The sequence below is a fragment of the Pagrus major genome, chromosome 1, assembly GCF_040436345.1.
Source record: "Pagrus major chromosome 1, Pma_NU_1.0".
In the NCBI taxonomy this organism is placed as follows: Eukaryota; Metazoa; Chordata; class Actinopteri; order Spariformes; family Sparidae; genus Pagrus; species Pagrus major.
In genome coordinates this window covers 24,318,770-24,340,816 of record NC_133215.1, presented here as the reverse complement: position 1 = coordinate 24,340,816, position 22,047 = coordinate 24,318,770, and the positions used below count along the sequence as shown (strand labels likewise).

Sequence of the window (22,047 nt, the reverse complement as noted above, 5' to 3'; positions counted from 1 at the left end):
AAATGAAATCATCCATCTCTGTTTTATCCTCTCTGTTTTCCCAGGCCTGACCGAGGGAAATCACTTATAGTGAAGCGGGCATAAGAAAACAGAGCAGAGGAGAAGGTGTCAGGGGGAGTGTCGAGATGAGGGGAAACATCCTTTTCCTTCAATTATTTTTGATTTCATTTTCATCCTGTGAAGTGGCTGATGCTCCTCACTTTTAAATGATCCTGGACCAGCTGCAAAAATCTGACTTATACACAAGCTTGGTCCACTAAACTAATGCACATAAACTCACCAAAAGAAGAGCAGGTAAATTCAACGAAACTCTTCACCCGATAAGTCTAGAATAGGTCCATCCCTCTATCGCCTCTACTAGTCTGCTTCTGAACCAATCCAACAAGTTCTCCAGCAATGAAAACCCAAAGATGACCAATCACAGACGAGTGAAGGTGGGAAAAGTGTTTCTTCTTAAAGCTGCATTAATGTATCTTTGGCCACCAGGGGGCAACTTCTCAACTTCAAAATAAGCCAACAGATACACAGCCCACATCAGATCTATACATCTGGCAGCCTGCAGGCCATATGCAACCTCATCAACCTCATTCTGGTGCTTTGAACATTTTGTTATTAATGTCTGTGGCTAGGAACAAAAATAGTCTTATTTCATTAAACAGTTTTAACTCAGGCAGTTTAAGCAGAGAGACTCAAACTGATAACCTACTTCTGAGATTAAAAAGGCAGATTATTTGTTTCCTGCACTTTCGTGTCATGGTTTCGTTTTTTGGTTTGTTGTTTCCCTGTTTTATTTTGTAGTTATATCCTCTTTTGTCTGGTTGTCACTTTCTACTTCCTGCTCACCTGTGTTCCCAGTGTTCTGTTTCCCTCCTGTGTTCCTCCCAAGTCTGATTGTCCCCCCACACCTGTCTCACATTAGCCTAGTTAGCACTGCCCTGTTCACAATGTCTTTCCACCTGCACCTCATCCCCTCCTTAGTTTAGTTTGTATGTATTTAAGCCTGTGTTGTTCCCTCACTCTTTGTTGGTCTGTCTGCTCTGTTTTTCCCACGCCAGTCCCGTGTTCCTTGTGTTCCTCGTGTTCCTCGTGTTCATGGTTCTTTTTTTCTTTTTTTTTTTGCTGATTTGTCCCTGCCTGTTTTTGTTAGTTTTGTTTCTTGCTTTTTGGACATTTGAACCTATCTGTCTCTTTATACCCTGGTTTTGGTCTTCACCAAATCTGGATTCAATTAAAATATCTGGGGTTTTTGTGGCTCGCAAAAAATGTTCATCTATATTTTATGAACACTTAGAAATTTTCTCTGGACATGTCAGGCAGGTAATGAACAGTACCTGCTGCCTGTGGGGATTAATGAGAACGACTAACCATACAGAAAATGTTCAGACCTTAAAACAAAAGAATGAACTAAAACAGGCTCTTTTTGGGGTTTGCCACAATAGACTGTTTTACATGTAATAATATAATTTGATATTGACATAATTTCTGATATACTCAACCATGTATGGTTGACAGCAATACATCAGTGTTTATACAAAAAGCTCAGTTTTCTCCAATTCACACTACTCCATAAGTGAGATTTAAACTTGTATTTCCTCTGCAGAGCTCACTTTTGAAGGCAGAAACTGAGCCTCAAACTGTTTAGAAGGCCCAAACACAGGACAACAACTGTTTTCTTAATAATCCACATTAACAGTACAATATGTGAGAATTGTAGTTGAAGACAATCAAAGATTATTTGTAAAGTTATCCACAGAATGTGACAAAATAGCAGTTTTGACATTATGATCACTGTTGTTACAGAAATATCTACTGAAGATAGCTACATGGTTAGCTAGCCCCGGCCCAAAGCTCCTGTGCTAGCACTGTAAACGCTAACAATCCTCAAGTCCATGAGCTTCCAGTTCGAGCTATTAGCTGCATGGCTAACTGAGCTAACTAGCTAAGGCAGCTTCTGTTTGCAGCAGTAAGATGTTACTCTGGTATGCTGGCCCCTATTTATTTTGAGGAGGGATTTGACAGTTGGCCAAATCTTACATATTGCATTTTTAATATTGACATGGCCTGTGTGTGTGTGTGTGTGTGTGTGTGTGTGTGTGTGTGTGTGTGTGTGAGAGAGAGAGAGAGAGAGAGAGAGAGCAAGGTGTGAGATAGAAGGTTTAAGGTGTCGCTTTAAAGGGGAAAAAAGGGTTGTGGTGAGGCTTCAGAGTGTTTTCACACGAGTTTAAGTACTCAGTCACATGATCGTGTGCGTTTGTGTGTGTGTGTGTACTTATGTTATCGAGAGGAAGTGATTATAACTTGGTCAGGGGGAAACCTCCACTCCAGCTGCCATTGTTCGGCCCTTCCTGGTTGTTACAGAGGAAGACGTGACTCCATCACTGTCTGCCTCTTTTTCTCTCTCAGTCTCTTTCTTTTCTTCCACATTTGATCTGTTCATTTTCATGTTTTGCGGCCTCCCCTCTTTTCTGCTATGATGTAACTGTACTGTGACTCAAGATCCAATCTAAGCTCACAGGATCCCTTTTTAGTTTCCTTTTATTTAGCCACACATCACATACCATCATTTTAATCTCAACACACACTAAAACAGATGAAAGTTGTGCAATGCTGCCACCTATCGTCGAAGACACGCTATTGGTTAATGTAAGTGATTGCAGTTTATCACCACAAAGTATTCACATTGTTGAATTATAAGCCTGGTAGCTGCAATTGATTATGTGACTGTACATGGACATCACTCCTTTTCTCTTCATGTTGTTGTTCAGCTCATTAGTGACTCTTTATCCACAAAAATCACATCACATGAGTCATGACCAGGAAATAAGAGGATCAGCTGAATCTAGATACCTAAAACCTCTTCACACTGTATGGGTTTGAGAGTGCATTTGTTTGTGCATGCCTTTATAAAAAAATGAAACTAAAATAACGAGCTGTCATTAAGTTATGACTTCATTAGTTTGCGCATGGATTTTTCCGCAATTTACTGAATACATTTGTGCTTTTAAAAAAAAAAAACTGTTCATCCTACATCCTGTCACAGACACAGCACACATTATTTTCATACCATTCTTCTGCACATGCTGCGAATAAATGGATTCCCAGATGTGCGTCAGACATAAAGATGACTGGGCTGCTTGAAATGCGCACAGCTGCACGTGAATACATTGATAGGGGTGTTACATCAATCACTGATAATCAGATTCACCTGAGGCGGCTCTCCTCAATATAACCTTCCTGCTGAAGGTTTCAGTAAGTTTTCACCTGTGTGTCTCAAGCAGAGAGGACGTGTCCACCATGCCCACCAAGAACATGACCGAGGAGCGCCTCACCAAATTCAAAAACAAGGGGAAAGATCCAGCTGTAAGTTGTTTATTTTTCAAGGTTATGTTCATGAATGCTTTTTATGCACACTGCATCTTGGCTTCTTGCAGAAACTTCGGGAGAAAAGGATCACGGAGTGCGTGGAGCTGCGCAAAGCGCACAAGAATGAGAGTTTCCTGAAGAGAAGAAATATAACGCTGTCGTCTCTGCCGGACGAGGATGCCCTGTCTCCTGACTACACCTCCAACGAGCTGGTCCGTTCACAGAAACCTTTAAAAGATTTAATTCAATCTATTTGAATCTCTAACATCTCTACTGTCTGTCATTTAGGTGACCACTTTATCCATTGAGGATATCATTAAAGCTGTCAACTGCGACTGCAAGGAGTCCCAAACCCGAGGCTGCCAGGCAGCCAGGTGAGCCATCAGGAAGGATTTCTTAACAGTGGCGGACTGGAGCTTTTTGAGGGTCAGGGGTGAAGGGAATTAAAGGCACCAGCTGCACGAGTGGGCACCACCAAGCAGAAAGTCCTAATCCTTTAGCAAAACTGCTCCAAAGCGTGGTTGAGATTAAAATTGTCTTACGTGACTTTAGTGCCAGTTAATGACTGCTATTACCTGTTTAACAGAAAATTGCCCCAAACCCATAAATGTAAGAGAATTTTGTTTCCATCTTCATAAAATGTCAGGATTTAGCTTTTTTCGCTTGTGACAGTTTGCAGAAATGCTACTTGGGCCTTCTAAGGGATTGTAGGGGTCATTTTCACCATTTTCTCACACTACTGACAAAGATGGGACAATGAGATTTTATTGCGAATAGCCTCAATTACACTCAATTGTGGAGGAACTAGGATAAAGTGTGTTCATCACTGTAGTAAATTTCCTTCACCCTCTCCTCAGGAAGCTGCTTTCTCAGGAGCGTAACCCTCCCCTGAAGGAGATCATAGATGCAGGTATACTCTCTCGCTTTGTGTCCTTCCTGAGTATGGATGATGTGCCGACTCTGCAGTTTGAAGCAGCTTGGGCTCTCACGAACATCGCCTCCGGAACGTCTTGGCATACTCAACAGGTGGGAACACAGAACTGATCTCTTATGTTTAATTTTCATTTTAACTGCAACGTAGGTTGTCAACTTTTTTTGTATTGTGCCTAAAACATAGTGAAACACTTTAAAATAGCTGTTAACCTAATAGACTTAATTGATGGAGGCCGTTTTTCTGAGTGGCTCAGTTAAACATGTATATTTCTGTCTCAGGTGGTGGAACACGGGGCCGTTCCTGCTTTCATCTCCTTGCTGACCTCGCCGATGTTGCACATCAGTGAACAGGCTGTCTGGGCTCTGGGAAACATTGCCGGTAAAATAAGGAGACTTAATGTGCTATATTGCCGTCATGTCTGAATTTGACTTTGGATCCATACAACTGTTAAATCTGGATGTTGAGCTACTAAAAGGACAACTGGAAAGTGGTTCTCAACCTTATGGACAATTAACTGGTCTCATTTCCACTATGAAGGGCTCGGCATATAAAAATATTGCCTTGAATACACACTGATCTCATTGTTGCTGTACTAATGCCACAATGTGACCACTTAACAGGTGATGGTCCAGCTTATCGAGACGTCCTGATTGGGTGCAATGTTATCCCGGCCCTACTGTCCCGCATCTCTCCAGACACACCAGTAAGTCAAAACTTTACAAGGCTGGTGCAAACTATGTGTCAGGGTTTATCTACAGAAGAGTACCAAAATACACTCATGTAGCACTATCAACTCGTGATGGCTGTTTTTAGAAGTAACCAAAGATGCAGGAGAGCAAGTGATTGTATAATTTTTATTTTTTTCTTCCACACATTTTCTCACTTTTCAAAATCTCTTTTAAAAGGTTTGTTATGCTAGTAGTGGCTAATGTAGCCCCAAGCAGACATGAGTTGGGTACATAGGTATACTTAGAATATCAGTTACATCAACATGCAAGTCATACTTTGATTAGATTTTTCTAAAAGCTGATGTCCAACTTGATATTTGCAAATACCAGAGCAGCTAAAATGTCCAAATTTAGATGTATTGCAGCCAAATGCAGTTCATTATTATACCCAGATGTGATGGATACAGTGATAAATCCACAGTATTTTGATCTTTGCATGACAAACTCTGCAAATGAAACGTCAAGTCTGTATTGATGACATAAATGCTCACAAGATGTTCACATGGGAATCTTTCCCATCTCTACAAACTCTCACATATGAATTGAGTGTTGCATAAGCTCACGCCTTTTGATGCCACACCTTGAGATTTTTGCATTTTCAAACTTTCCAGCACTTTTTTTTTAAAAAAAAAACTGTGTAAAGTAGTTCCCCCTAACCTTTCCTCAGCTGTGGGCGAGAAGTCTAAATTTTGCTGCTGTATAATGTCAGTCATATGCTCCATCAATTCCAGGTTGGCTACCTGCGCAATCTAACATGGACATTGTCCAACTTGTGTCGCAATAAGAACCCGTGTCCGCCGTTGTCTGCGGTCCTGCAGGTAAGTGGCCATCACAGCTCAGTAGTCAGAATGAAGCACTGGGTGTCAAAGATATTCAGAGTCCAAAAACGTGATGCTCTAACTGTTGTTTGTTCAGGTACTTCCCTCTCTGATTCAGCTGCTCCATCTCAGTGACAAGGACATCTTGTCTGATGCATGCTGGGCGATCTCCTACCTCTCAGATGGTGACAATGACCGTATTGATGTTGTGGTGAAAACTGGTATCGTCACTCGACTGGTGGAGCTCATGAGCCACGAGGAGCTCAGTGTCATGGTAGTGTGGTCTTTGCTCATTCAGCCCTCTGAAAAATGCTTTCTAACATTAAACATTCTGTCATGAGGTATTCAAAGTTTACCCCTCTGACCTGCAGACCCCGGCTCTCCGCTCCATCGGGAACATAGTGAGCGGCTCAGACCTGCAGACCCAGGCGGCCGTTGACGCCGGCGTTCTGAACTTCCTCCCTCAACTGATGAGACACCCGAAGGCCAGCGTGCAAAAAGAGGCAGCGTGGGCATTGTCCAACATCGCTGCAGGGCCCTGTAAGCAAATCCAACAGCTCATCACCTGTGGCCTGCTCCCTCCATTGGTGGAGCAACTCAGAAATGTGAGTTATGAACCACAGGCATGCTTGGCATTTGGATGGTGAAAACAAAAATTTACTCGTCTGCATTGGCCTCATTCAGAGCATTTTGACACGTCACAGGAAGAAACTGAATGATGCTATGGTCAATCTTTCCTCAGGGCGACTTCAAGACTCAAAGGGAGGCAGTGTGGGCAGTGACAAACTTCACCAGTGGGGGCACTGTGGAGCAGGTGGTCACTCTGGTGCAGAGTGGCGCTCTGGAGGCAATCATCAACCTGCTGCAGGTCAAAGATGCTAAAGTCATTCTGGTCATACTGGATGCCATCAACAACATCTTTATGGTAAGGGGATAACTATCAATTATTTACATAAAATTGTTCAAAAAGTTGCTACAGAACTTGGAAGATCAGATGGTTTCAGTTACTGTACGTGACTTTTCAGGCTGCAGAGAAACTCGGTGAGACGGAGAAACTCAGCCTGCTGGTTGAAGAGCTGGGAGGACTGGACCGCATCGAGACGCTGCAGAACCATGACAACGATACTGTGTACCAGGCTGCTCATAACCTCATTGAGCGGTACTTTGGTGACGTAAGTATCTGAACGCACAACCAACTACCTACATTTAAGAGTGGATCTAAGGTTTGACAACCTGGTGCATGAGCAGATTATTTTTAAAGGGTTTTTCTTTATGCAGCTTTACAACATCTAGTAATTTTTTACAATTAAACTTTGCAATAAGCTTGTCTGTATCTGATAGCGAGGGAGCCCATGTATCACTCTTGGTAAAAGGGCTCCAAATGTAATGTGTCTTTGTACTGAAGTTTCAGTTGGTGTTTAACAAAACCTTTTCCCTCTCGTCCTTCTAGGATGACATCGAGGGAGTGAAGGTCGACACTACAGAGGATGCTTTTGTGTTTAAGAGTCCAGATGTTCAAAGAACCTTTGAATTTTAACCTCAGACTTTACTATTGTGTGTATGTTCTTGATAAATTTGTGTTTAAAGAAAATAAATAAATTTCATACAGTTGGTTCCCTACCAAGTGTTTGCATGTTAATCTGAAGTGTAGATTTTTAGCTGTAAAAAAAAAGGGTATCTGGCAAACCAACAGTACAAATTCAAGGACTGATTATTGCAGCAGAGGTTTCACATACTCTATAGTTGCATCATGAATGTTACTGATTAAATTTGCTCAGTATAAAAGACTGCTAGACTGATCTATGGCTTAGAAATTGCCAACAAATTGTGTATAGACTGGACTACTACCACCAATTCATTCATCACCCTTTTATTTTTAATTTTGTTAATTTGCTGACATAAGATTTTAAAAATAGGATGGTTGACGGTGCAGTTAAAGGGACTTCCCAGAGAAAGGAAAAGGTTCTTGGTTTGACACATATTTCGTCAGAGTGGTGATTTCTCAAGTCAAGATCGGGTCAAGACTTGATTACTCATGGCCACTTCACAAACTTGTTTCACTTTGAAAATATCAGGATTTTGAAAGGCTAAAAAGGTATATCCATTTGACTTATGTAGAATACAAAGGCTTTCTTTTTATTTGACTCTGGTGACTAAGGTTTTCCCCCAAATAACCTGTTTCTAACATGTAGCATCATGCAGATCCTCTTCAATAGGAGGAGCAGTTGGCTTTTTTTCCCCACATTTCTGTGGTGTTTTTGTTTTTTTTCTGATACAATATGAAACCAAAACCGTCCATGTGGGTAAATGCCAATTGGAAGTAAGGGGAAAATTGGGTAATTTGGGTGAACTGACCCTTTAACCTTGCAACTTCCATCTTTTGGAGTTGATGAAATTGACAAAAATCTTGCTTGCCACCAAAAATATACTTATTGGGGAAAACCCTTGGTAACTCACGAGATTGACAGCATGGTGTTTTCACATTGTAACCCCACCCCTGCCCTGTAGGCTACTCACCCACAGCAGCTCCAATATAAGGCAACAGGCACGATACAGACCTCACTAGAACCTGCTGCTCTGTTACCTGATGAGATTAACTTGATTATCATACTGCAAGTTATATACTGTAGTCTGGAAAAAACTGCCTTTCGTATCTTTTTAGGCATCTTCAATCATGTTGAAAAGGAGTATGTTGTTTGGTGTCCTCTGCTGCCTCTGTGTAAGGATCAGACTTCTGAATGCAATGACGGTAAGAACATATGCAACAATATCCACTAATGTAAAAATATTCTAAAAGGGAAACTGTTTTGGTTTTTGGAAACCAAAAGGCGTACATTATTTGAAATGACTTCAAAACCAGTAAGTCTTGAAGTACCAGATCTTATCCTGTAATGTGAGTCATGTTTTATACCAAGGGCATGAGAGGCTAAAAATCTTAAGTTGAGTGCAGAGTTGTAAATATGGAAAAACTACAGTATGTGGTCTCATCATGGTCAGAACCATAATTGTCGAAATATTGAGGTCATACGTCTGGGGCCTTAGTATCACTCAGCAAAGATAACCATATCACTCACCGTAGCAGTTGGAAACAAACAGGTGTTTGGGATGTTTTAGTTCCTGGCTTCCTCGCAGCTCCTTCCTTTTCTTATTGCTAGCATTAACCATCAGTAGCAGCCTGGCTGCTGTCCAAAGCAAGAAACAACAAAAAATATCATACTTCGTGTTTTGGTTGTGCAATGGCAGACGCACTTACTTTGTGCTGCAAATCAAACCTTCAATTTTCCAGGAAAAATCCTGCTGCAATTTAAAAGCGGGTGGTGTATTTTTTTTCTATAGTGATTCTACTGTCCAGAAAAAAAAATGGCTGGAAATGCAGAATCCCTTTTGTTGTACTAAAAGAAGTCAAATCTAAGTGTAGGATTATTAAAACCCTAAAATGACCCACTAAGAAGAAGAATGTAATGATTTAATTTGGATTTTTTAGAATTAAAGATGGTGTTGAAAACCCAGAATTCTCAGACAGATTAAAAAGGACATGTGACCTCAGTGTAGCTTCAGACCTGGTCTCAGTTGAACTGTTTATGTTGCAATCCTGCATCTCAATAAACTCCATGTTCTCATTTTTCTACAGTTGCCTGAACGGGTCACCATGAAGGCCCTTTGGAAAAGTTCTGATGTTGAGACGACACCTACACAGGAGGCTGCAGTGGACCCGTCTCCAGCATCTGAAGATCCTGTAAAAGTAAAGAATATGTCCTTTCAGGCTGCCATTCAGAAGAACACCCATGTCTCGGTGAAGATATCTGGTACTTCAGTGCAGGACCCTTCAGGTCCATCCAGCATCATCAGAATCCCTCTGAGCCTGTCTCCGGACTCTGTTGACGACATGTACTACGGCTGCTCCCAGAAGATGCTGATCAATGTGAAACATCATTACCTCCCGAGGAGCACCAGGGAAGGTTTGCACTCCACCTACACAAAACTCTGTGCCCACAAAGCCATGAGGAGTAAGGACATCTATGACCCACTGTCCTGGATTCACTTCAGGGCCCTGTGTGCCTACACAGCCGGGTCGTATGACGAGTTAAACCGAGCAGTCCGCAAGGGGAAGGCCTCCTACAAGACCTCGTTTGATTTCCATGCTCTTCACTTCCTGCTGTCAGACGCCATCCGGCTCCTGAAACTCAACCAGAGAGGCTGCTACACCACCTACCGGAGAAGCAGACTGCTCTTCAGCGGGGAACAAGGACAAACCATGCGCTTCGGCTCCTTTGCCTCCAGCTCCTTCAACAAGGACCTGCGTCACTTTGGACGGAGGACCTGCTTTGAGATCCACACATGTTTCGGTGCCTACCTCAAGTCCTATTCAGAGTTTGACTCAGACGAGGATGAAGTGCTGATTCCTCCATATGAGATGTTTAATATTGTCTCTGTGGACACGACAGGACAGAATGATTTACAGTGTGAGGTTGTCTACAAGCTTGAGACCGCCGGAGTTCACAGCAGTCTCAACTGTCAGGCTATGGACCTTCTTTAGAAGCTGGTTTTAACAATATTTCATTCGAATGCATCAGTGTAAATACAGTCACCATTTTTATTACCATTTACTGTCTTGAAATTATTAAAACATGACTTTTTTGACATTGAAAGTTAATTCTTGACCTTGGAGACAAAATCATCTCACCATGAGGTCCATTTAGTAGCTGCTCTGCAGATGGATTGTTTTGCCAGTCACTGTTATCAATAATAATTAATACTAATTAACATGCAGTTTGTTTGCTTTTATGCCTCTTAGTATTCTTTAAAACTGTGGGGTAGAGGGGACAAGTTGTGACTCGTTCTGTTTGACAGGAGGCACTTAAGGTTTCTTTTTGACAAAGTAGCTTGTGTTTCTTTAACAGTCAAAGAGATATTGGAAACAAAACAATGAAATATTACATCATTCAAAAAGTGAGTTTGGTTCAGACTGTCAATACAATGATTCCAGAATTCACAATGATATTTCCACGGTATCTCACCACACTGTGGTTAGTGTCTCGCTCTCATTGGTCATCTCCTCCAACATGGTTTTGGGCAGCAGAAGAAGCCACATATTGTGTTAATGGCTAGCTGGGTCATAATTGCATTGTCGTTGTTTTATTTTTTTTCGTTTGATGACAGGAGTCACCCACTGTTAATGCGCATTAGTGCCATCTAACATGACAATGCAAGAACAGAAAGAATTGGAAATGATTGAAGAGGTGCTGGATTATGTAGACCAGGGTTTCCCAAACTTGTTTCCTTGGAGGGCCAAAACTGAACCTTAATGTTGGACCATGGGCTTAAAACAAAGACCAATTGTACTGTACTGTTAAGATGGAAATGGTACTATGAAACTATAGAAAATGCCTCTCAGGGCTTCCTTAGCAGTAGGATCCCAAGGTCCCTTACTTGAACTTACTTCCGGTCCACCAAAATATACCTTATGGCGAGCCAACTTTGGCCACTTGGCCCCACTTTGGTCAGCCCCAAGTTAGAAAATGTTATTGTAGGTGTATTATTAACATAATATCAATATTTCATTTGTATCATTATCAGTATTGGTATATCCCAACAGCTCTATAACCTGTAATCTTTTGGGTATCTCAAGGACCAAATTCTGACTTCCTTTAATGCACAACAGCCCACTCCACAAATAACATTATAAATAAGACCCAATAGGACAAGGCTTCATGTTGTAATAAGAGGCAATTTTATCAAGACATTTGCAGCATGTATAAAAATTGAAATGCAAACCTGGCCAGGACGACTTTAAGAAAGTAAATCTGCATGTGATTATACAGGTCTGTATAATTAACTATGAAAGAGAAGCTGTACAGGTGTTGCTGCCCACAGGTTGAAAAAAACAATTCCACTGCTATTTCTGAATACTGTCAGCCAGAGAACTTTTGTCTTTTCATAAATATTTATATTTATAACTAAGATGAATGGAAGTGACAAGAAACTAAATCAAAACTTTAATAAACAGACTTTACATGACAATTGAATTCATTTTACAAAGATATAAAAAATGTTTTACACATTTATTTTATCTCATTCTAGTCTCTTAAGAAATGATCAAAATGACTCCTAAGCTAACTCTTAGGACCAGTCCTTTATCATCACCAAGTGAATATCTGTCTCTTTACAGCTGATAGCAATAAGTATCAAAAACTAGTTCACAGAAACAGTCTGAAATCATGAGATCTCATGCTGAACTGTTTCCCAGTAACTTGAGAGCAGACTGAGGTCCTTGCATTGTTCGCTTGTTCAATGGAGGTCCCCGATAACAATCCTGGAATCTACTGCACGAACCCCTTGTTCATTAAGCCACGATGAGATATGACTCATGATATAACGTTGTCCAGTAAGGCAAGAGAGGTGGTACGGCATTTTCATATGTAGACTTGACATTACATATGACTGAAATCTGTGAGGAGACGAGTGTCCAAAAACATGAAATCCTAAAAATGGACGCCCCTTTCCAAAATTCACATTTTTCTTAAAGGTAGCAGGGTTTTGTTTTTAATGCTCATATGTGTTCCAGTCATAAAGCCGGTCACACAATTCACTATCTTACGCAAGAGACTATTTCAAGTTTCAATAGTGTGACTTCCCTTGTTTGCCACCGTGAGAAGCTAAATGCTTCAAAAAGAAACAGGAAGTGTAGAAATAGGCAGTGGACAGAAAGGGCAATCTGCCGTTATTGCTAAAAATATACAGTTAGCTGAGGTCAACTGCTGTTTAGAAGATAAATTACTACTGACTTACAGTAGGAATATGTGAGTGATTTGGCCCATTAGATGCGATCAAGACGGAGTGTTTTATTAATGACAGAAAATAAATAAATACCAGAAGAAAAAAAAACAAAAAAAAAGAACACAGCATGAGGTGGAGAAGGTTAAGACTTCTCCTTGTAGTCTGAACCTGTATCAGTCAGTGTTGGGGTGTGTGTGTGTCTACATCTTCTCGTAGGTGAGTTCATGTCCACATGTGGTGCAGGTTTTCTTGTAGAGATCCTCCTCTGGATCAACCACCTCCTCTGGTCCGTACTGGTGTTGGTGAACGCTGGTGTCTTTGGTCCACATGCTGCTCCTCACCGCCCTGCGCAGCTCTGACACACAAACGCATACACACGACACATTCAGAGTTGATCAGGTCGACGCTCACCCTGCAGCCTGAAAGTTGATGTTCGAGTATTTTGAAACCGACCTTTGACCTTCTTGTTGAAGCGCTTTTGTTTCTGCACCTCTTTGTTATCTTCCCTCGTCTCTTTGGCCTCCTCCAGAGCCTCCTCTGAACCCCACACCTCCATACATCGCTTCACCACCTGGACAGCCAGATACATAGTTCAGATAGACACAACAAATCACACCATACCTTACAGCACGAACAGTTTTTTGATAACTCAGGATTTATCTCATAATTGATTAATCGATCAATAATTAATATAATATAATAAATATTTTACTTCTGCATCAGCCAGTAGTTTTAAAGGTTGTTAAATGTTAATTAACAAAATATTTATCATACTTATGCTGTTGAAGTTTTAGTGTAGTGTGAAAAGTTAACCTGCACTTATTTACTTAGTCATTGGATCTAACTTAAATACTAAAGTAGCATTGGCAAATCCTGCTAAACATCAATACGGGTCAATATGGGAAAATGTATTATGAATATTAACCAGAACTACCTCACCATCCATCCACACACCCACACACACAAACCATTGTTTACTGCTCCTGTCTTCCTACCTGAGGCTTGAGGTAGAGCTTCATGTCTCCCCAGCGTGGGTTATGAGGGTTTTTCTTCAGTATGAACCTGAGCGGAGGTTCTCTCTTGTCCAGGTCACAGTCCTTCAGCAGGTAATGCTGCTTGGCCTCAGTTCTGGAGATCAACTTATGCTTCTCCTCATTGTCTCTGAGGGGGAACGAAGCTCCTACTGTTAAAGCATCTGAATGATTTCCAGCCATGTATATAGCAGGGTGAATAGTGTCTCTGTCTCAGCCACTCTGCCGCCCTATCACTTGTTTCTGCACTATGTGACTTCAGTGAGAGGGCAGGATCACAGCGTTACATACATGTTTACTTCAACATAACAGTTTTCAACACATGACATTGTTATGACGTAATGTCCGTAGTTAGCACCTACATTACGTCTGACGAATTGTTACAGACCTGGGATTTGTATTTATATTTCTATATAATGTTGCTTTAAACACAAATTTTCTGTTTTAATATAACTATTCGAAGGTTTGAGATGAATAAAGAAAATTACATGTTTGGCCTTAAGTCCATCCGTAATGGAATATTTTTGGCATATTATATTAACCTTAACTCTATGTTGTACTAATCAGACATGACCCTCTATGCAACTGGACACCATACATTTAACAGGAGTTAAATGTACATTATTATTTACAAATAACATACAAAAACACTTTATTTTGGAAAGTAATTGTACTATCATATACAGGAAATTCTGGCCAGATCCTAAATATGAGTATATGCAGAATAACAAGACATAATAAACTTTGTTCTGTATTCTTTGTGTGTGTGTGTGTGTGTGTGTGTGTGTGTACCTGCACTTGTCACACACGGACAGGTCAAAGCTGTTGCTGAGGTAGGAGTCCATAAAGGGTTTCTGACAGTCATCACACACCAGGTAGTCTGCCTCAATCACAGGAGCTGGAAACAAAACACACACACACACACACACACACCATATGTAAATGAGCATGCATGCACACACTCGAGTTCCTAAATACATACACACACACACCACACACCACACACACACACACACACACACACACACACACACACACACACCACACCACACACCTGGCTGATGCACAACCCTCCTGGTCCTCTGCTCCTCCTCTCCGTCCTCCTCCTCCTCGATGAAGAAGCCGGCCCCGGAGTCGATGGTCCTGGACACTTTGGCCGAGGTTGCTCCCTCCACGGCGGACAAAGAGCGGCTCGCCAGTCTGGCTTGCCGGAGCATCAACGCCCGCTGCCGGTTCCGCTCGATCTTAGCCCGCATCGCTGCTGAAAGCTCGGGTTTGGGAGTCTGTTCTGGACCGGGACCGGCTGCATCCAGCCCCCCTGACTCCGACGGGTCCATGCTGGTCTCTCACACCACGATCAGCACATAGAAGTGAATAAGATGACTCTGAACACCAGGTTGTGTTTGTTTCATTCACAGCGCAGCGTTACACTGTTACAAAACTGACAGCTGCACACTTCCGGCTCCTTCTTCTTCTTCTTCTTCTTCTTCTTTACTTTAAACTTTTAGGTGCATTACCGCCACCTCCTGTATCGGGACGTAAAGGACCAGAAGACTCCTCTTTAAATAAAAATAAATAAAGTTTGGTGCATCTGAAACTGAACAAGCTCTTCTTATAAAAACAATTTGAATTCCTGCATTAGAATATTGTTTCATTTTTCTTCTTCTTCAAATCCTTGTATGTGTGTTTAAAGGTTCAGTCTGCAGGATTTAGGGTTATCAATTCACAGAAATGGAATATAATATTCATAAAATGCAGAAACTAAGAATCATTGTGATTTTGTTTTTTATATCAACAGAGGGGAAATGTGGATCCAGCGTTCAGTCCTGTGAAAGCTGCTCAGCAGGAGCTCCAACAAAAGAATAATAATGAAACTGTTCTGTGATCTGATGTCCTGAGTCCAGTGAGCGTCCAGCTGATTCGGTGTAAACACCATCTGCAGATGAAGGAGCATGTTTGTTATTGCAGGTGTTAATGTTACATGGATCGTGTTTGGACTGTCTCACACACAGAGCACTGAGTCCATTAGGTGCAGCAGGTTTGTAGACTTTTAACAAGCAGTAGATCACCATTAAAGTAAATGAAAATGTATTTAAGATTTGTTTATGCAATGCTTGACCAAATTAAAAATCTAGTTGTGAGGAATGAGAAGGGAAATGTCATTACACGTTTGGTGAATGAGGATTGTAATGACCCTCCGTGTGTTTCAGATTCCTGCGAGTGCATTTACATTTTAATATGTTATTGAATGAAAAACTGAAGATTTCTGGTCATTTTTTGGGACCACAAACAGAAGTCTTGTTGTATTCAAACCTCTAGATGGAGATGTTTCTCTCTTGTCCTTTACATCACACGCTGGATTAACCCCAGCAGAAAAATCTCAGCCCATCTGTGACCGTGTCAGTATAAATCAGGCAAACGTCAAAACTAGTTAGGAAAGATTTACGAGTCCATCCAGCCAGTGTAGACATGAACTGTCCACATTAATGATCTGAATTAAAAACTCAAAACTCTTGTCTGCTGCAGGGGCCACTGGGCCGGGAGTAATCCTGCTCTCTGTATGTGAGGATCAGAGGATTTTCACAAGATTATGAAATGTTGTCCGTCTGAAACAAGGACTCTAGTTTCATGGTGCTGTGGGCTGGCAGTAAAAGGTGGAGGTAAGTAAAGCTAATGAGCTGCATGTGTTGTCCTTCTGCCAGCCATCGCCGCTACTGATACTATGATGCTCGTCACAGATTAACAGAACACGATCAGCAACAGCTCAGTGAACCACTGAGAGCTGAGAGCAAAACAAACATTTACATCCAGCTGCTCCTGCTTCTTAAAATATAAAATGTGTCAGTTGCGGTTCATGAGAGGAAACAGGTGCCAGCTGGGTGCTCTGCCTCAAAAAACAGCTATGTCTACTGTATATGTCAGCTGTGGTGTTTTTTTCATTTCATTTACCCATTCCCATTTCTGTATCCATGAAAATAATGAACCTTAAGTGAAAGTTGTCATTGATTATTCCAAATTCTCTGTGCTTCATGAGGGCAGGAGGATTAGACATTCAGCATACAATAATTCAAATAATAGCAGTATCAAGTACGGAAACATGAAAACAAACGTGTTTCTATGATTTTCTCATGATATCAATGTCAGGACTATAGAATAAAATATATTTTATATGTTCTTATAAATAATTCTAATTTCAATATTATTTTTTTGAAATGTTACTAAATGAACCTTTTCTCTATTGTCAGTACGCTATTTTGATTTTCCCACTCAGTTTGAATTTGTCACATGCATTCTACTCAGTGGGGCTTTGTCAATTTTCTCTCATAGATTATTTTTATTTTCCAAAAACCCAGCCTATCCCACATGAGACACAGAACACAAAACTCACGAAGCGACTGCAGCGTTTCCGATCAATAACAACTATTTTATTCTTTGAGGTTACAGGATTAAAAAAAAAAACATTTTACCACATCCACTGTGCTAGTCGTAATAAGTTTAAGGGACTAGCATTTCTGCTGCAACATCTAATCAACTATTCCACTAATCACACACATCCCTACTAGTTGATGTTAGCAAATTAGCTCAGTTAGCCCTGCAGCTATTGGCCCTATTAGCTGACTGGCTCAGTAGCCTCCCAGTTAACACAGCAGGATCGGACAAACAAAGACCTGTTTGGTAAATTTTATTTTGTTTCTGTAGACTTTGAATGAAGTGAGTTTAATAACCAGTTAAGGGCACTCCACAACTCGTTACCCAGCAAATAAAACTTGGAACCCACTGGCTGCCATCTGATAAAGATTTAGCCTTGGGGGGGTAATGGCCAATGTTTTGGGGCTTCCAGTGCTGAGCCTAGCCATCCCCTACCATACAGTATGCCATGGAGTTGGAGTTGAGAGACTAATCTCTATGTTCTTTTTGAAAAGAATTTATGAAATGCTAATTCTTCGTCAGACGATATCCTGTAGGTTCACAGACTGCAATTTGACCAATGCCTTCTGCCCCTTTAGCTCGTACATGGACCGTCTACATGCATTCAACCAAATCCCACTCAGGCATAAGTACAGCTTGCACTACATACGGACCACCACCAGAAACCAGAACGCATCTGATACCAAAGTCTCGTCCCTTGCCTTCAGATTGTGCGTTCATCTATCTAAGATACGAGTCGAGGGTAATGTTTGCAAGATCCATCAGTTAGTTTCTCAAAGCCTTTTCTTTTGTGATTTAAAACTCAAACACTATTTTTATAACAGAAAAAAATAAAGCATACTTCAGTAAAAAACACTGCCATTTGTTGCTTACCAAAGTACCCAAGTAAGCTATGCAGCCAAACTAGCCAAGCTAATTAGCTCTACACCGAAATACAAGAGCGATGCTCTTTATCAACTGGTGAAAGACCAGTCTTTGTGCATGATCATGATGGTAAGTGTGAGGCAGAGACGGTGCTTTCAAACAACTAATGTAGCAAATATTAGCTTAATTAGTTAGCTAGCTACAGCTGATAAATCTGTCACTAAGAGCTGGCAAAATCATCAATCACAGAATGGAAATGAGAAGCCTGCCTTTGTCTACATCTGTCTGAAATATATATATATATATATATATATATATATATATATATATATATATATATATATATATATATATATATATATATATATATTGCTTCAAAAACTTGTTTAGAATTTCAAATGTCACGATTAGTGTAAATTGCATTCAACCTCGACAGGTGTAGCAACAGTAACTAGGGGGGCAGGGCTTAGCAAACAGGTGAACTCTACCATTCTATTCATAGACTCATTGTATAGATCACCCGCGCTGACAGATAGAGGGTCTCTCTCCACCTTATATTTAACCTAGCGGCTATTTCAGGTCGGAGCTTTATCCAATAAGCTGCTGCTGATCCCAGCTTCACAGAAGAACATGAATCTGTCTCTCTCACTTCTCGCTACCTGGCCGACCAATGTAAACGACTTAAGAGCCAGCCACGTCTCACCTTGAAGTCTAATAATTTAAGGGGCTGCGCAAATAACTGTCTGATGTAAAATCAAGGTTTATTTATAATCACTCGACCAAGGCTGTAATTAGGCTACATCTTTTTTACGCTAACTCCAGCTATCCCAAAGTCAACTGCTACCAGATCTTATTTACTTTTCTAAGAGAAGAGCATCGTAAACTTAACCTGAAACAGCCAAAGATCTGGTGAATTGTCCTCTGCATGCCAGGGACTTATTTTCATTTCAGGTTCGACAGGTGATTTACCTCATCTTCCTAGAGAAGGAGTGTATGGTTAGCTTGAATGGTTATGTAACACGTTTAGCCTCTTCAGGACTGTACATAGCCCTTATATAGCAGCTATGGCCCGAATGCCAGAATCCTGACTAAGGTCAAACACTTCTGCACTTAAGTGTCACCTCAGGCCGTGGCATTACCTTGTTGTTTTACACTGTGTACTGGATATATAGAGAGGACACCTTCATATCAAAGTCATTTTTGCACGTTTGCATTTCCTCTAGTTTCCTGTATGGTCCCAGAGAGTCCTGAGAGCACCTGCACATAAAGCCAGAAAAAAAAAACCTAAAACCTAATCGTCTGTGCAGGATTTTTTGTAAAAGACGCCACTGTTACTTGAAGCTAATGGAGATTATAAGTGGTCTTGACAGGCTGAGGCTGACTGGAAGCCATCAAGAACAGCATTTTGCTTGCAAGGGAAAGTTAACGGTCCACTCCATTAAGTATGCTCCTGTTTAATTGGATCTGGACGGTAGGAGGTGAGAAACGATAGGTAGGTCTGGTTGGACTTAATCCCAGCAGGGTTGTTTGGCATATGGTCTTTTTTTTTGTCACTCTCATAGATATGCATCTTTCAAATTCATTTGCTGGTATAGAGTCTTTAATTATTTAATTGTTGAATTCAAAAGTCTTCTTTGTCTAATTTTTCTGTGGGATGAGATCATTTATGTTTTTTGTCTTTTTTACCTGTTTTGAATTTATAACGCTTCAGTTGTAGCTCTCTCTCTCTCTCTCTCTCTCTCTCTCTCTCACACACACACACACACACACACACATAAGCACACATTGCTGTAGAAGTGGTGCTATGTAACTGAAATGCTACGTAACAGAATAGGTCACATTTGAACTCACCTTCAGGTGGCAACTTAAGCTTACAGTTCTCTTGTGTAAAGCCTGACCTGACTTGAAGTGTGCACATGCACCACATACACACACACTCACGCACACACACTCAATCATGTTTTTGTTTGTACTCTAAGAAATGACTTTGTAAATATTTGTACACATGACTTATTTGATACCTTATGTCAGTTACATGTAAAATAAGTGGAGAGAGATAGAAAGAGTTTATGTTAGAGCCGATATAGGTCTATCACAGATATATCGGTATTGGCGTATATGTATAAACCTGTTTTATTTTTACAGAACAGTTTACTGTTTCAGTACTCTGATGTAATTCGAGACAATAAAGTTAATGTTAAATATGGTATATTGTCAAATATCCTGCCTCTGTTACGTGCAAATTTTTGTTTTTGTTTCTAGTACCCACATATGAGGGATCATTGCCAAAATATGTGTTTATGCATATATTCTGTGTATGCAAAAATAGCCGCCTTAATATCAATATCAGTAATTTGTTTTAACTCTCCAATATCAGTATAAGCATCGGCCTCAAAAATCCAGTATCAATCAGGCTCTATTTGATATCATATAATACCTGCAATAATTTATTGTTGTGTTACAAATCAGAGATGAATGATTCTCTCTTAAGAGTAGATGTTGCACACAAAGCCAATTACATAATTTATTTTAATAATTTATATTGTTATATACACATATTGCGAGTGACTGAAATGTGCAGTGCAAACTTTACGTTCTCTACTGCAATTTTGCAAAAACTTTTTTTTCCAAAAAACGTAAAAAGTACACATTCATAGTCAAAAAGAAAATGTATATAATGAGAAACTTTGTGCAAAAGTATTCATAAATGTAAACAAAAGCATGCCAGAATGACTAAAATTGATTTTCACAAAAAATGTAGAGATGTCCTTTTTCAATCCAAGTTTGACACATTGATCTAAAAGTTATAAAGCTGCTGCAGTGTGTTACATCACGGAGCTATGGGATCGTTTTCAAGGGCTTTGAGAACCGCACTACGATCTGATGGTACAATAGGCTTCAGTCCCATGGAGCTGTAAGCTCCTTGTGTAAGGCATTTGCCTGGGTGTGGGGATGGGGAAAAAATGATACAAGGCACCATGGAGAGAGAGAGGGCAAGGAGGGTAAAGGTAGAAGTTAAGATGTAGTGAAGCAGGGAGGAGGGAGGCAGTGTCAAAGAGGGGAGGAACATTGAGAGGGAGGGAGGAGCCCTTGGTCCTCGGCTTCTGACCTGCTGCCTTGGAGCTGCACTTCGGCTGAGGGAAGAAAATCTCACTGAGGATTTACTGCCGGGACCTTCAGCCCACTGGAACATCCCCTTTGGGATTCAATTTAGTGGAATATTCACTCAGAAACTCAGGACGTGCTGGAGTGCTTCCTGCTGCAGGGGAGATTTCCAAGAGTGGTATGAGAAAATTATAAAATGTTGTGCTTTTTGTGTGTTGCTGTGGTGTGTCTCTGCTTTATGTCCTGATGTAGTCAAGCCTGGTTCCTAAATGCTACTTGCAGAGTTCACAGTTGGTCTTGAAGCTGTTAAGTGAATGTTTTACAATAATAACTTGATGTAGCATGGCAGGGTATAGAAGACTGGACATTGTTTAGGACATTCTTTATGAGATGAAGGTGCAACATTGCAGTTTGTCCCAATGCAGTTGTTTCAGTGCTCAACAATGTTTAATGTTCAGCAGCTTTTATTTGTCCCTCAGATTCACAAATCATTTTGTTGGTGTCTTACTTTTTGACTTTGTGCAGTGGCATCGGAGTGCAGCACCTGAGGCTAATCTAAGTATATCTTCTCAGGGATTAAATAGCTTCCTAATGAGCTTTCACTAATGTCTTCACTTAAAGGAGAGATCTCAATGCAGGTTCTCAGTACAATGTCAAGAGGGCCACAGCACGTTAACAGAATTGCTGCTATTAATACAGCTATCAACTGCCATCAGCAATTTAGCACATACTGTAATCCCACCTGCAGGAAAATGAAAGAAGTTCAGATCCAAAGAATTCAGACTTTCAAATATGTTATATATTTCTGTCATATATTTGTTTTATGTTCACATAAACATTTTCCCTTTGAGCGCCACAACTGAGACTCGGTTGTTCAATACAGCTTTTGTGTTGTCAAGAATCAAAATGGTGCTCGGGTCCCAAGTGCCATTAATTCCCTGACTTTGTGCTCAAAGTGTTGCTTTGCCTGTTGTGCTCAGATTAGGAAAATAATTGGG

At 40.7% G+C, this 22,047-nt stretch overlaps 3 protein-coding genes across 3 annotated transcripts; 2 read left to right on the top strand and 1 right to left on the bottom strand.

The window, feature by feature from the left end:
• Nucleotides 1-3,249: 3,249 nt before the first annotated feature.
• On the top strand, nt 3,250-7,463 carry kpna7 (karyopherin alpha 7 (importin alpha 8)). The gene is made up of 12 exons (XM_073463935.1): nt 3,250-3,360; nt 3,432-3,575; nt 3,652-3,737; nt 4,221-4,389; nt 4,576-4,675; nt 4,918-5,000; nt 5,757-5,843; nt 5,941-6,117; nt 6,215-6,448; nt 6,586-6,768; nt 6,869-7,015; nt 7,294-7,463. Exons 1-12 carry the CDS (start codon nt 3,295-3,297, stop codon nt 7,378-7,380), a joined length of 1,563 nt encoding a protein of 520 aa, XP_073320036.1. The 5' UTR covers nt 3,250-3,294; the 3' UTR covers nt 7,381-7,463.
• Nucleotides 7,464-8,358: 895 nt separating this feature from the next.
• LOC141005180 (NAD(P)(+)--arginine ADP-ribosyltransferase 2-like) lies at nt 8,359-10,482 on the top strand. The gene is made up of 2 exons (XM_073476965.1): nt 8,359-8,592; nt 9,475-10,482. The coding sequence occupies exons 1-2, from the start codon at nt 8,518-8,520 to the stop codon at nt 10,378-10,380; spliced, it is 981 nt and encodes a 326-aa protein (XP_073333066.1). The 5' UTR covers nt 8,359-8,517; the 3' UTR covers nt 10,381-10,482.
• A 1,344-nt stretch (nt 10,483-11,826) lies between these two features.
• Nucleotides 11,827-15,081, bottom strand: xpa (xeroderma pigmentosum, complementation group A). The gene is made up of 5 exons (XM_073470294.1): nt 14,706-15,081; nt 14,444-14,549; nt 13,616-13,781; nt 13,074-13,191; nt 11,827-12,975 (listed from the first exon to the last, which is right to left on the bottom strand). Exons 1-5 carry the CDS (start codon nt 14,986-14,988, stop codon nt 12,821-12,823), a joined length of 828 nt encoding a protein of 275 aa, XP_073326395.1. The 5' UTR covers nt 14,989-15,081; the 3' UTR covers nt 11,827-12,820.
• Nucleotides 15,082-22,047: the final 6,966 nt, after the last annotated feature.